Source organism: Microcaecilia unicolor, chromosome 10 (genome assembly GCF_901765095.1).
Source record: "Microcaecilia unicolor chromosome 10, aMicUni1.1, whole genome shotgun sequence".
Taxonomy (NCBI): domain Eukaryota; kingdom Metazoa; phylum Chordata; class Amphibia; order Gymnophiona; family Siphonopidae; genus Microcaecilia; species Microcaecilia unicolor.
In genome coordinates, this window is record NC_044040.1 from 57,246,572 (window position 1) to 57,262,517 (window position 15,946).

A 15,946-nucleotide genomic window follows, 5' to 3' on the forward strand; every position below is an offset into this window, starting at 1 on the left:
CCTCCTGGGACAGAGAAATATCCAGAGTACCTGAATGTAACTCACCTTGAGCTACTACTGAAAAAGGTAAATAAACCCAGGGCTTGAGACAAAATCAGCCAATCTGCCTTTCAGGATAGCCGCAATGAAGATGCAGAAGAAAGATGATTTACATACAAAAGGAGGTAGTGAATGTAAATCTATCTCATGCATATTCATCAGGTACATTCTGAAAACTACGGCCAAGATGCACTAAAGTCATAGAGCTGTTCCGTACTGAATTCCATAGCAAATTGGTAGGGAACGGCTATGCATCAAGGAAAGGGAATGCAAATGAGCTACTCGTAGCTCACTTGCATTCTCTATTCCTTCTTAAAACAGTCAGAGAATCAGCAGATCAAGCATGCGCAGAGCAGCAAAGTGTTATGCTGGCTGCTCTGCGCATGCCAAATACGCCTTTATAATATGTTTTTATTATTGCGGTGGAGGACGCACAAAATGGATGGGTTTTTTTTTTAAGCGAAGCTTTATTTAAAAAATCACAGGCTCCGATGCTGCTTCTGCTAATGTGTTGACTGAATTTCATTCATAGCAAACAAGTGCAATTTGGAAGTTGTTGGTTCATGAATGGCAGAATAACAAATGTTCAAATAAATAAATAAATAAATAAAAACGGGGAGAAAATAATAAATAACTCCAATTTTAACAAAACTGTTAGTGGGATTTGAGCCCACCATCTCTGGATTACAAGACCAGTACTCTAAACAATTGCCACAACTCTATTTGTTTGGATGTCCCTCCCTTACTTCCAGGTCTCTCAGCTGAGTGAAGCACGGGCAAAAAGGACGTTTTTATTATTGCGGGGGAGGACGCACAAAATGGTTTTTTTTTTTAAAGCGAAGCTTTATTTAAAAAATCAAACAGGCTCCGATGCTGCAGGCTCTTTTTTGGACATCATTCAACCATGGAATAATAAAATCGTCCTTTTTGCCCGTGCTTCACTCAACTGAGAAGTCTCTGAGCCAATCACAGCGTGTTTAGCTCAGCTAAACACGCTGGGATTGGCTCAGAGACTTCCAGGGTTTTTTTTAAACATTTTAATAATTTTTCCAATCCTGCGCAGCCCCAACGAGAGGTACAGACCTCTCGTTAGATTTTCCAGCATTTAGGAAATCGGAAAAGGTTAGTGCATCTCATTACAATAGGGTTTCTACACGATTTGCTCATCTGCATTCCATTTTTGTTAGCTGCAACCGTCGTCGGAAAAAAGTATTTAATGCATGCCGGGGTTTACTGCTTGCTCGTTAATGGCCCACTATTGGCTCGTAAAGTTTAGTGCATCTGGCCCTAGATCGGCTGGGTGCATCCCAAGGACTGCATTGAGAGACACTTTCATGTTAAAATGTGGTGTATGTAAATGGAAGATAAATCAAACTAATTTCTCATCTTTGGCTTCCTTTAGGGGTCCCTTTATAAAGGCCCAGTAGTGTTTTTAGCGCATGCTAAAAATAAGCATGTGCTAAATGATAGAGATGTCCATATATTCCTATAGGAATCTCTAGCATTTAGCGTGCGCTAATACTGTACCTTTGTAAAAGACCCCTTGCATTTTTAAAGGAGGGTAGTTTTACCCATGCACTTTCATCATTACGTTTTTTTTACTTGAGTCTAATGTTGCTAAACTCCCATCCGCAGATCTAATAATGGTCATTTGTGTCTACTCTATGTTTCCAACTTCACACTGCTGCAACACTCTGCTTACCTTCAGGTGAAGAGCCTGGTTTTTGAGGATATGCAGAGCCTAGCTTGCTTTTCTTGCTGTTATCACTGCTTACAGATAAACTGGACTGAATCTTTCTGTGCATTTTCTGTGAAACAGGAGCTGAAAGTTTTCTGTTTTCTGCAGCTACATTTTTGACCCCGATGTGAATTCCATTTGCATTACTCAAACCTGGATGGCCATTCTGTATCTTGCCAGTTTCTTTTTCACTCTGTTCCAGTGCTGAAGTATTTGGCTGTGGCAAGCGCTGAGGTTGAGCTGAAAACAAAGAGAGAGGGACACACATTAACAAAATTGCATGCATGAAGGCAAGACATCTTACTTTGTAAAAGTATCTATAAATATTAGAAGCCACACAGTATAAAAATGTTACCAGTCAATAATTAGAAATCCTGGGGAAAAAATGCAAGTTATTAAAAAAGCCCAAACAATCAAGTTGTACTAATGATTGTGATACTTCATACATAAATACAACTTTAGAATCAAATCTCTATAAATGGTTAACTTAAAAGAATACATCACATTCTCTTCTATATGCTTGAAATAAGATGTGTATACAGTAGGAAACAGAATTTACAAGATGCATATGTAGAGCATCTTACCTCTAAATTAAAAATCCTCCCACATATGCTCTCACATCAGACAGATTCTTAAATAACCTCAATTAACACAGTTAAAAGACAATTGTCTTTAGTAGTTCTACCATGCTGTATGGTAAACCACTGTATCAACACTTACCCCTTAAACTATGCAATTAAATTAAAATCTACTGTAAATTGACAGCATTATTATAGCATTTAAATGGGTTACAGCCAATGGCCATGGTAAATTCCCAAAGTTTAAATCCCATCGCAACTTAAAATTCTTGGTTTGTGCATTTTAGCAGCTCTTGACAGCAGGTTCAAATTTCAATGAGAGATTAGCCTTTATATTAAATTATATCAGCTCATAACAAAATGTAGTTTGGACTCATCCAATAGCCTAACACCAAGTTCTGGAACAGACATTGTTTTCATAAACCAGAGCTATTATTATTATTATTATTTATTGCATTTGTATCCCACATTTTCCCACCTCTTTGCAGGCTCAGTGTGGCTTACAATAAGATATGAATAATGGAAATACATTTGTTACAACTTGGTTATGGGTTACATTGTACAAGTTATGTGAAACCATCGAAGTAACTGAACCCACGAACCACATGAAAAGTCACAACCCTCCCAAATGATCCTAATGCTGAGCGAATAGAATACGGCCTTACCTCCTAACAGCATGCTCAAGGACATCCAACATTGCTCAACGGTAGCCTAGTGCCACAGCAAAGCTGCAGGCTGTACTAGTAAGAGGTGCAAATGTGAACTACTGCCAACTCATTAGTATTATTTTCTGATGGAGGTGCTGAGAAGCAGGGCCAGGTAATGGGGGAATTTGTTTCTTAATGACATCAGATAATGAAGAAGAGTGGTAGAGACTGTCTGTAGGCTGATTTTTAAAACTCAGGCAGGAAGGCAGGCTTGGGGAGTCAAGCTAGTACTGGTTTTCACATCACACTGTGTGGACCAAGGACTCAGGGAATGGAGGTAGCTTTAGCATTGGGAGGCAGCTCTATTTTTGCTTGTATGACTATCAAATCAATTGTGGATGAAATTATCTTAAGCATGTATGCTTTATGCCCTTTACCCTTGATGAAGGCACGAAGCTGAAACATGGCCATATTGGACTTCAATTAATGTGTGTTGTCTGAATCATCTGTCTCTATAACATTTAAATTATAGCTTCATTTTCTACTTTCATGTGTACAGAATGACAGCCACCACCCCTTAGCCCAGTTAGCCACCAATTCCTAGCCCAGAGAGTCAATCAGTCACCCCCCCCCCCCCCCCCCCCCCGGCCCCTATTCCAGTGAGCTAATCAGTCACCTCTAGGTTCTACCCCAGCAAGCCAATTAATGATCCCCACCCCCAGACCCTGTTCTCTCAAGCTTATCAGCATCCTTGTTTCCTTCCCAACCTTTACCCACATCTTGGTCATGGGAGCAGGAGCCTCTTCCTCTGCACAGCTCTGTGTGACTCTGAGCTGTGTGATTTAGGAGCTCTCATATTGGTCCCTGGTTCTCAAGTTTCACAAGACCAGCACAAGAGTCTCTGTATTATGCAGCTCAGATTTACACAAAGCCACACCAGGCAGGGAGGAGGAAGTGCCTGCCCTGATAGTGGTTGCGACATTAGCCGCAACTCCTTTTTTTAAGTAGGGTGGAGGGGGGGGAACAAAAATCTCTGCACCACAGAGAAATTTCTATTTGCAATGTTGTCTGGGATTTGTTGAGCCCTGCTTTAGATTATGTGAGTTCATAAAATACTGCCCTGGGCCCAGGATTCGTTCAAACCTTTTAGGTATCTCCATAGTATATATGTTGGGAACTGCTTTTCTTTTCCGTTTTATTTTTTATATATAAATAAGAATTACTGGCCTCAAAAGCTTGGACTACACTGGGAAAATTATTTCTTTTAATCTTATTCTTATGTGCTATTATTTACTGTCATTGTATTAAGTGTTATGTGTTTTTTTATTTCAAATGTAAACTACATTTCTCTATTGCTTACTCATTTTAAGTTTTTATTTTTTTTCTTATTTGATTCTCTGTTTTTATGTTTAGATAGCTTGTATTAGCTCTCTTTTTGTATTATTATATGTTAATTTACCTTTTATGTTGCATTGATTTTATATTACACTCTTCATATTCAGTTCATCTTATATGTTCATAGTACTGATATTTTATACAGTTGGTCTTGAGGCTCATTTTCAAAGCACATAGACTTACAAAGTTGCATATCTAACTTTTAAGTCTATGTGCTTTGAAATTGAGTACCTGTATATACTTTGTAAACTGCATAATTATGCTAATGAAACTTGAATGGGATGTAACTGTTGTCATTTCTGTTCAGAAAAAGTGATAGTGCTCATATCTTCTAAAGGGGTTTATTAATTGCATGACCTGTCAAGAATCAGACAGATACAATCATTTCTTTTCTATGATGGCTACTTTAATTTGATGTGCTAATGTTCTTTGTTCAATCTTGTTAGGAAAATAAGGGTCTTTACACCACTCTTCAGTTTTCATGCTTCATAACTAGCAATTCTTGCATGGATTGAAGTAAATTCTTTCCAAGACAGACCTTAGATAATTGAATGGGTGCAACTTCTTTGAACACTTCTAATTTATTACTGCACCATTCTTCTTTCTCAACTGGTGCTTCAGTGACACTGTACACAATCTCCAATACTTTTTTGAATACATTAACAGACACCTTTGCGTTCTTATTATTATCATTATATTAGGGCCCTAAAATATTTGCCCAATTAATCTCACAGTAAAGAATACAACTAAGTGGTCAAACCGGAGAACCAACCAAGTTTCAGTTGGATACCTTCCTTCACATCTTCTGGTAAAAAGGCCAAGTCATATCTGTCACCCTGACTTTGAGTAGTTCTTTCACTAACTGACTATAGCCTAGTATTGTCCTCATATTTATAAAGAGAACTGCATTACTTGCACCCCCAGTGTCCAAATGAAAATTAAAATCACTTAAGGCTTGAGTACTGTAAGTATTTTGGTAATTAAATTCAGCAGATTACAGAGATGCCAAGGGTGAACCATCACAAAGAGTGATATTTTCCATGCCAACGAGTGACATTGAAGGCCAAAGAGTGAGATTTTTTTTCAAAAAGGGTATAAATCCAAAATGATTTAAGTGTAGAACTGCTTTGCAAATGAATCAAGGCAGAATTAGATCATATTGGCTTTTCTTTGGAGCCTCTGAAAGAATACAAAGTGGAGAGCAATTTGGGTTAATTTTTTTGAACTGAAAATCATGTTCCACCCAGTAGTTAAAAGTATATGCATTGGTTTCAGAGCACATGTACTTGCAGTAAAGGGAAGAGAGACAGGGCAACAGGAAGCAGTAGGCAGGAAAGTGTGCTCAGATTTCTTCCTATTAATTGGACCACTTGGTTTACTTCTCTAAGACTTCCCTCTCATGAAAGCAATGATCAAGAACAGTGAACTGGTACTGAAGCTCTGATAAGTGAGAAATAGGGTTCAAAGAGTGTACAGGTGAGAGAGCTTTTAAATGAGTATGACACACTCGAGTGAGACTTGCAGGCTTATTTTCGAAAGAGAAGGGCGCCCATCTTTCAACACAAATCGGGAGATGGGTGTCCTTCTCCCAGGGTCGCCCAAATCAGCATAATCGAAAGCCGATTTTGGGCATCCTCAACTGCTTTCCGTTGCGGGGATGACCAAAGTTCACAGGGGCATGTCGGAAGCATAGTGAAGGCGGTACTGGGGTGTGCTTAATACATGGGCATCCTCAGCTGATAATGGAAAAAAGAAGGGTGTCCATGACGAACACTTGGCCAACTTTACTTGGTCCTATTTTTTTACGACCAAGACTCAAAAAGGTGCCCTAAATTACCAGATGACCACCGGAGGGAATCGGGGATGACCTCCCCCTACTCCCCCAGTGTTCACTAACCCCCTCCCACCCAAAACAAAATGTAAATATTTTTCCAGCCTCTGTGCCAGCCTCAAATATCATACCCAGCTCCATCACAGCAGTATGCAGGTCCCTGAAGCAGTTTTAGTGGGTAATGCAGTGCACGTCAGGCAGGCAGACCCAGACCCATCACCCCCCACCTGTTAAACTTGTGGTGGTAAATGTGAGCCCTCCAAAACCCACCACAAACCACTGTACCCACATCTAGGTGCCCCTCTTCATCCCTAAGGGTTATGGTAGTGGTGTACAGTTGTGGGGAGTGGGTTTGGGGGGGCTCAGCACACAAGATAAGGGAGCTATGCACCTGGGAGCTTTTCCTGAAGTCCACTGCAGTGCCCCCTAGGTTGCCCAGTTGGTGTCCTGGCATGTCAGGGGGACCAGTGCACTACGAATGCTGGCTCCTCCCACAACCAAATGGCTTGGATTTGGTCGTTTCTGAGATGGGCGTCCTTGGTTTCCATTATCGCCGAAAATCAGGGACGACCATCTCTAGGGATGACCATCTCTAAGGTTTGCCTAAATGTTGACATTTGGGCGTCCCTGACCGTTTTATCGAAACGAAAGATGGCCGCCCATCTTGTTTCAATAATACAGGTTTCCCCATCCCTTCGCGGGGTTGCCCTCAGGAAAACTTGGGCGCCCCCGTTCGATTATGCCCCTCTTGGCATCTCTGAGATTAATCAACCACCCCATATCCAGTACCCAATACACAATAAACCAGCAAAAACAGTAGCACTAGTTTCTCCATTAATTCTCAATAGCAAACATTTACCTCAATTTTTCTTTTGAACACATTCTAGGCACCTGATTTACACAGGCGTTGAGTCTAGTCTATAATGCCAATCACACACATAGAGGTGAATTCTAATTATGGTACTGAAAAAAGCGCTATTCTATAAGCAATGCTTAAAGTTAGGTGTGGTTTATAGAATAGCACTTATGCCCAGGAATCACACCTAACTTTAGGTGCGGCCATTTGCAGCACCTGAAATGTGGTGCAAATCTTCACACCTAAATTAGATGCATATCCCCCCTTATTCTATAACAAGGTACATAAATTTTAGGAATGCTCACGTTCTGCCCATGACCCTCCCATTTCCACACCCCCTTTTTGAACTTGCGTGTAAAATTTAGGCGCAGATCCCACACCTAAATATACACATGTATATTCCAATTAAATCTAATTAGTGCCAATTGTTAACAAGCCAATTATTGGCACTAATTAACTTGTTAGTCAATTAAATTACACATGCAAATTGGGCATACGCCCAAATTTGTGTTTGCAATTTCTCATGGGTGCTTTATTTCTCTTTTTTCGCTTCGATTTCTCTTTTCTCTAGACTTCCTCTTTTCTTTATATTGTGTATAGTCTTCCTGGCTATTGCTTGATAAAAACCTTATTTTTCTTTGGTATGCTAATGTATTTCTCCCTGGATTGCCTTTATTCTGTATTATCGTGTTGATATGATTGAACTGTTCTTCTGTTTTGTTATATTTGATATATTTCAATAAACTATTTTAACTTAAAAAGCAAATAGGTCTGCTATTCATGCATTCAAACTTGAATGCGAAAGTAATATAGAGAGGGGTTTTTTTTAACTCCACCTTCAGGCCCTTCTCCAGATCCATGTACAGGGGTATTTCTGATATGGCGTCTAAGTCATACTTTGAAAGTTTTACACAAAACATCCAAAATCTCAATAGGAAAGAAGGCATTTTCAAAAAAAGGAAAACGTCTTCTTTTTTTCCCTTCAAAAATACCATTTCGAACAAGGTTTTGTGTTTTGTACGGTTTGGGGTTTTTTTTTTGGACGGTTTAAAAAAAAAAAACATCCAAATGAAAAATGCATAAAAGCAAGCCATTGGGAAGTAGGAAGGGCCAGCATCTTTACTAAATTGGTCCCCCAGACAACCCAGAAGAGCAACCACTCATTTTGAATATCGACCCATTTGTAAATAGGATCTTTCTTTCTTTCCTTTTCTCTTAGCTTGTGTTGTATCAATGGTCACTTTCCTATCTAACAATGGTATTCCATTTCAATTTTTCTTTTAAAAAATGTATTATGTAAACCGCCCTGTGAGGCTCACAGGAAGTGCGATATCTACATTCAAATATATCATAAATATAAACATATAGGTCTCCATTGGGGCTTACATCCGATATAAAATCATGTTTCACAACAAGCAGTACCAAGGATTATCCTCCTTAGAGCGCATAACATGCCACGATGATATCCCTCTGCTATTACATATTAAAAATTGAACTTGATATTGGACTTATGACAACTATGGTGTGAACTCCTCGGTAAAAGAGTGACATCTCTGATGTTCCGATATACATTTGCATGTTGATATTTCTAGTGAAATAATTTGTCTTTGTGAGATATCTAAAGATCTCCTAGACTTAAGAGTGTGCCTGTGTTTAATTTTTTTATACAGAATCAATTTTGTGCCCACTAAAATTTTTAACTTAAAACAGACACAATTAAAGATCCATCTCACTTAAAAGACGGGGGCGATTATATGTCCAAGAATCAAAACAATTGGCCCAGCGTCTTATGACGTGTAACAAATTCTTTATTTTCCACAATTGCTTGAAAAATTGTATATATAAAATGATTTTTTCATAGCTTAACTAGCTTTATGAAGTACTTAATTTCTCTGTGTAAGGACCATTGGCCAATGTGCAGCATGTTTTGCTAATGCTGCGTCAGGGTTTCGGTCCACGTACTGAATGCCATAACCTGTGTTGGTTCTGATCGAAATAAAGGACTCCGGTTGTCTTATTGAAGGCCCAGTTGTGCTTTTTTCTTTTGATTTGTGATATTTGTATACTGTTTCACCCTCTCTCATTTCACTTTATAAACATCTAGGCTAGACCTTTCAAATTATATAGTCACTGCACAGCTAAATATTGACTTACTGATTTTCTTTACAGATTCTAAAGAGCACGCCTAGAGATCCCTGCTGAAATCCAACCAGATTCTATAACAATGCATGTAACTTAACAAGCTAATGAGCACTGATATCAACACTTAACAAGCAATAATGAACACTAATTGGCACTAATTAGAATTTACATGCACAACTCTCTAAGCTTATTCTATAACAAAATGCACCAAACTTCTAATGCATGCAGACAAAAAGGGGCATGGTTATGGGCGGAGAAATGGGCATTTTGTGGGCGTTCTGAAATGTACGCACATAGTTGTAGAATATGGCCCAGTGCACGTAAATCTACGCGCTGGGATTTATGCCACGTTTTCATTGGTGTAAATGAATACGCGTACATAACATAAGAACAAAAGATTAGCCATACTGGGTCACACCATTGGTCTATCTAGCCCAGTATCCTGATTCCAAACAGTGGCCAAGCCAGGTCACAAGTACCTGGCAGAAACTCAATTATTAACAACATTCCATGCTACCAGTCCCAGGGTAACCAGCTGCCTCCCCATGTCTGTCTCAATAGCAAACTATGGACTTTTCCTCCAGAAACTTGTCTAAACCTTTTTTAAACCCAGATATGCTAACCAGTTGTTGAGATATCAACTAAGCATTTTCTATATACCGTGCCTAAATCTAGGCGCTGTTTATAGGATACATTTAGTCGGCACTTATTTCCACACCGATTTTTTAGACGCCATATATAGAATCTCCTCCTATACACTACATTCTGGGCACCTCAGTTCTGTATTATATATGCAACACTTTTAACGTACCACTATTTGACACTTCATAAAACCGGCAAACAGTTTTTATGGTTGTGCATTTTCATATTGTAATATAACATTTTAGATGACTGGCTACACTTTATTTCCACGTGAAGTTGTCCAATTCAAAAATCCATAAACTTCCCAAACCTATTTTAAATTTAAATTGATTTTAATTTGATAATTTTTCAGTTGAGAGGCCTGAATCTAAGAAACCAATTAAACAAAGAATACAAAACATTAGACAGTTTGAAACTTCAGCTACAACTATTGAATTTAAACCAGTAATATTTTGCCTTTAAAAGATTACATATAAATGAAAAAATCTAAAACAGTTCTATGGGAAATGGCACAATGCTTCTTAAAATAGAGTGATACCCTGGGACCCTCACTCTCTCTTTAATGATCCACTGCTCTCATTCAGCTGTCTTTCGTTTTTCAAACCTTTACATATGTGACAGCTCTCAAAAGTAGACCATAGCCCATCTGGCATTTTCAGAGGTATAACTTGTGCAAATTCAGCTCTACTGGGAACACAGTGCAATCTTCTGCTTGCGTTATAAAAGATACAATAGAGCGTGGAACTTATGAGTTATTTTGAATTATTCATTTTTCTCCCCTGTATATTCAAGACATTTTTTTTACATACTCTGCATTTTGTACTACATAACCACGTATGTTAAAAGTACAAAGAAACTTTTTGGCCTCTTTTCTACAGAAAAGTGGCATTTTGTTTGATATGTGAACTTTTAATGCTTTTTGATATTATTCTAAACAGGCTGTGTGCATCTACCAAAGACCCCATTTTACTCTTCTCCTTTTCAAGCAAAAATTGTATTCTCGATATTCTCTAACTAATGCACATTGGTGTTTTATTTAACAGCTACATGAAGACTCAGCACCAGGATATGATTGGTCAACCCTTATATGTCTGAACATATATAAAGAGCCATTCTATTTATAACATGAAGATAGTGTAATTTTAATATCCATGAGAACATTTTCAGAAGCCTTAACAAATACACTGCTCTTCACTGTATTTTTATTTTAACCTGAAGCAAACTAGTGGATCTTTTATAACAAGATTTTAAGCATTGCTGACTGTCAAATTTTCAATAAGAATTATAAATAATGAGTTAAAAATTCAATAGACTGAATCACTTCTGGTTATAATAAAAACTAGGAGATGTGGTACACAGTAATAGCTATGTATGAATCTGCAGCCTGCAGAATAATATGAAAGGCAATATATAGCTACAGTATATAATCTATTAGCATGTTCCACGGCTGCACTATCATTGCTTTCTATTCACAAAAGCATGTGACCATTGCACAAAAACGTTGATATGGCATTTCACAAACTTTACACAGTAATTTAATTCCATGTAAGTCAAGTAATGTCATAAATATAACTTTCTATATTGCTGAAAAGAAATGAAAATGTGTATAGAGAGATAAAATGAGTGCAAGAAAAATAATCAAAGACTACAGAAAAATATTTAAATTCTCCTTTTCTTCCTGACTTTACAGTTTTTGATGATTTAGAAAGACATTTTGGTCCTCAAGCCATACCAAGATCACTGAAAAAGAATACACGAGAGTGTGCAAACAGTAGCTAACTTTCACATTCCTGCTCAAAAAAGAATATTCAAAATATAACCCGTTCTACAAGAGCATCAGCAGTCCCAGTAGTTAAGTGCAGCCCCATTTTAGATAGAATGTAGAAATTGGAATTGAAATGTAACGATCAAGACATGTCCAATTTTCGATATTATTTTAGGAAATGATCTGCCAATATAGAACCTTTTGTAAAATATATGCAGAAATGCACATACATGCACCAGTTACACACAGCCGGAACAACCGTTTTACATTTGTCAACGTCAAAAAACATCAATAGACATAACTAGCCAACATACACAACTGTTTGCACTTACAACGTGTAAGTTGGTATTTCAGCCAATAGACATGCCAATGCCAACACATAGATATGTATGCTTGCCATTTTGAAAACCTACACATCTATGGGGAATTGTATATATGGGGGGGGAAATTCTATATATGGCGCCTAGAAAATCCACATGGAAAACATTTCCGCCCAAATGCATTCTATAAGAGGCACCTATTTTGAGCTGCGGTATATAGAATACATGTAGGGGCCCTTTACTAAGCCACGTAAGCACCTACATGCACACAACATGCGCCAGTTCTGAGTTACCACCCAGCAACTGCATGGCCCCTGCGGTAATTTCATTTATGGCGCACATCCACTATGCACATCCAAAAAATAATTTTAATTTTTTCTATGCGCACCAAGTGCCATTTGATGCATGTAGATCATTACTGCCTGGTTAACGCATGAGAGTTTACCGCTAGGTCAATGGCTGGCAGTAAGGTCTGAGACCCAAAATGGACGTGCAGCAATTTTCATTTTGCCGCAAGTCCATTTTCGGCAAAATTATATAAAAGGCATTTTTTGCAGGTACGCTGAAAAATGATTCTGCGCGTATCAAAAACAAGTGTCCACACTACCACAGGCCATTTTTCAGCACACCTTAGTAAAAGGACCCCTTAATTTATTTATCCTAGCACCTAAAACTATATGCCTCTATTTACACCAACGAAAATATTGCATAAATACTGGCGTGGAAATTTAAGTGCACTGGGTCATATTCTATAACAATGCGCATAAATATTAGAACACTACAAAACGCCTATTTCCCCACCCACAACCATGCCCCTTTTTGCCTGTGCGTATTAGAAGTTAGGTGCAGTACACTACAGAATACGCTTAGCAATTTATACATGTAAATTCTAATTATTGCCCATTAGTGCTCATTATTGCTTGTTAAGTGCTGTTAACAATGCTGATTGGCTATAACCTTTCATTTTACAATCAGGATATACAAAAAACACAGTGACATTTGAAATAAATTAATGCAATAATACAATACCAATTACCAGTGCGTCTTTTCTAGCAAAAAAGGTGCCGGTACTCAAATGCTAGGCCACTCTCCAGGAGTGGGGTAATCACTGAGGGACCCACCCCACAATAGCCAGGTCCCCTGCAACCAGTCACAGTATCTATGACAAGGCAGAATTGGTGTGTAAAGCCTGAGCTCTTTCATTAAAACTTGGGGTCCATGGATCAATTTTACAGACAATGGAAAAGGTGCCAGTACTCAGTACCCCCAAGTACCCTCTCAAAAAAAAAAGCCCTGCCAATTACAATAATCAAATTACAGCAGAAAAACCGTGTTTTCAACCAGTCAGTAGCCTAATCAAACGTCAAAGAGAACACAGACTGTCTTCACAAATTCTTGTAAAAGTCACAAAGGAGGAAGAAATCCTCCTGGAATACAGAACCTTCCACTTTATCTGGTCCTGTGATCATTTTCAACGGCAAGAAAAAATGCATACTACCATCGATTGCATCTCTTAAAACACAATAAATAGGGATATCACAGCCACCATAAGTGTTTTCATAGATACATATATAAATATGGCAACAATAATAAGCTGATTCAGGACCCCTTTTACCACGCTGCAGCAAAAGGGGGCCTGCGCTGGTGTCAGCACATGTTTTTCACGTGCGCCGAGGTCCCCTTTTACCACAGCGGGTAAAAAGGAAGTCTTTCTTTCCTGCAGGAAATGGCCATGCAGTAAGTAAAGCACTTGCCATGTGGCCTTTTCAGGGGGAGCCCCTTACCACCACTCATTTTTATTTTTGTAGTGCCAGATATGATGGTGCGCTAGGAGTGGGAAATACCATTGGGCTTTTGCGGTAGCCCGGTGGTACTTCCTGTTTAGCAAGCAGTAAGCCCGTGTTGGGCATACCGCCACTTAGTAAAAGGGGCCCTAAGCATTTTGCCAGTTTGTACTGAAGTAATACAGCATTTATCACATAACATTTAAGTTAGAAAAATACTCAGCACCAAGAAAATGGCATTACATGCAAACCATCTGTAGCCTCCTAATTCTATAACTGCTGTGCACATTATAGAATGGTATCACTTAAGATGCATAACATAATTAGTTAATCGGTCCTTAATTGGCATTTAATTAGCACTGTCAATAATTAGCCTTAACTAGCACTAATTGACGTGTTAATCTGTGTTAGCACATAGCATAGTTACTAAATCTGGTCCTTGATGTTAATTCTCGTAATATTCTTTGTATGCTGAGTTCTAATGTTTGGTTGTAGAGGAGCCCATGACTCTTGTCTGGCTGGTGACATTTGCTGCTCATCCACTTCTTGTTCTGCTTCTCTTATATGGATTGTTTCTTGGGCAAATATTTTCCTGCTGAATCACTTAATTGGGCAGGGCAGGCCTCATCTTCAATTGCATTCCATCCGTCACTTGGACCCTATTCATTCTTAGCTAGAGGCGGTACTGTTTGCAGCTAGCCTCACTGTTTTTAGTCCAAGACTCCCACTCTGTATGTTTTGTCTGTGTGATTTGCCTAAGGTACCCTTCAAGAAGCACAGGCTATCCACTACGTGTGTCTATAAAGCAGCGTATACACCTGGTAGTGTTATACCAATAATAATGACTTCAAGTCAAGCTTGGCTGCATGCCTGCTTTTAACACAGTGATTTTCCTTTTACCAAACTGGATAAGACTCGGTGCATTTTTACACATCATTCTCTTCTGACAGCAGCAAGCCTGGAAAGGTTTTCTGAATTAATTCTTTATTCAGGCAGATCAGTTTTGGAACTCATGCACTTACAATACAGCTACTGCTGGCTGCATAAGTTACCCAAAAGCATACAAATCTTTAGCCAAGCTATTTCTGCTGTCTGATCTTTCATAAAAGGGCCAACTATTACCCTGCATGAAGCCAATGAAAAACAGTGTGTTCTGGGAAACCAAGATGGTAGACAAACTTAATATGGTGTCTCCTGTTGTGTTGTTCATTTCTTTAGGCAATACATATAATATTACTAGTAGAAAAGGCCCGTTTCAGACACAAGGTTTTGCTTGGAGTGTGTATGTTTGAGAGAGTGTGTGTGAGAGTGATTGTGTGAGAGAGAGAGTGAATTTGCGAGTGTGTGTGCGTGTCAGAGTGAGTGAGACTGTGTGCGAGTGTCTGTGAGAGAGGGTGTGTGTGCCTGGGGCCCTTCCCTCCCACCCAGTTCCAGAGTCCCCCCTTCCTCCGTGTTCCAGGGTTGCTCCCCTTCCTCCCTTCCGCCGTTCCTCCGAGCTCCGGGTTGTCCCCGTTTTTGTTTTTGTTTTTTAGTTTTTGTGCAGGTGGTGCATTCCTCCTCTCTTGTCCCCTCCTCCGAATTCCAGACCCCCGCCCCCCCCAGTTCCAGACCCCCCCTCCAAGTTCCAGACCCTTCCCTCCCCCCAGTTCCAGACCCCCCTCTGAGTTCCAGACCCCTCCCTCCCTCTCTCCGAGTTCCAGACCCCACCTCCCTGCCTTCCTCCCTCCAATTTGCAAACCCCCTCCCTCCGATTTACAGACCCCCTTGGAGTTCCTGACCCCTGGACCCCCCTGTCGCGACCCTCTCGAGGCCCCTTCCCGCTGCCAACCCTCCCCCACCGCCGTCGCGTACCTGTGTTGGCGGGGGACCCCAACCTCCGCCAGCCGAAGTCCTCTTCTCGGCCGCGCGGTGTGGACGAATGATGTGATTAAGTTTGAATCAGTTTGTGTTCATGCGTCTGACATCAGAGGGCGGTCTGGAAATTGGAAGGAGGGGGGTCTTTGCAAATCGGAGGGAGGGAGTTGGGGTCTTGAACTGGCAGCTGCGGGTGGCGAGGGGTTGATGTGCCTGGGGGGGCGTTGATGTGCTTGGGGGGAGGGGCTTGGGTGGTGCCCGGGGGGGGTGTTGATGTCCTTTTGGGGGAGGGGCTTGGGTGGTGCCCGGGGGGGTGTTGATGTGTTTGGGGGGGGGGGCTTGGGTGATGCACCGA

At 40.0% G+C, this 15,946-nt stretch overlaps 1 protein-coding gene across 1 annotated transcript in view; it reads right to left on the reverse strand.

Moving 5' to 3' along the window:
• MDFIC (MyoD family inhibitor domain containing) overlaps positions 1-15,946 on the reverse strand; it is a 160,515-nt gene that overhangs the window by 45,152 nt on the left and 99,417 nt on the right. Inside the window, exon 4 of the mRNA XM_030216314.1 lies at positions 1,742-2,017. Coding sequence (XP_030072174.1) covers positions 1,742-2,017 — 276 coding nt within the window. The remainder of the gene's footprint in view (positions 1-1,741; positions 2,018-15,946) is intronic.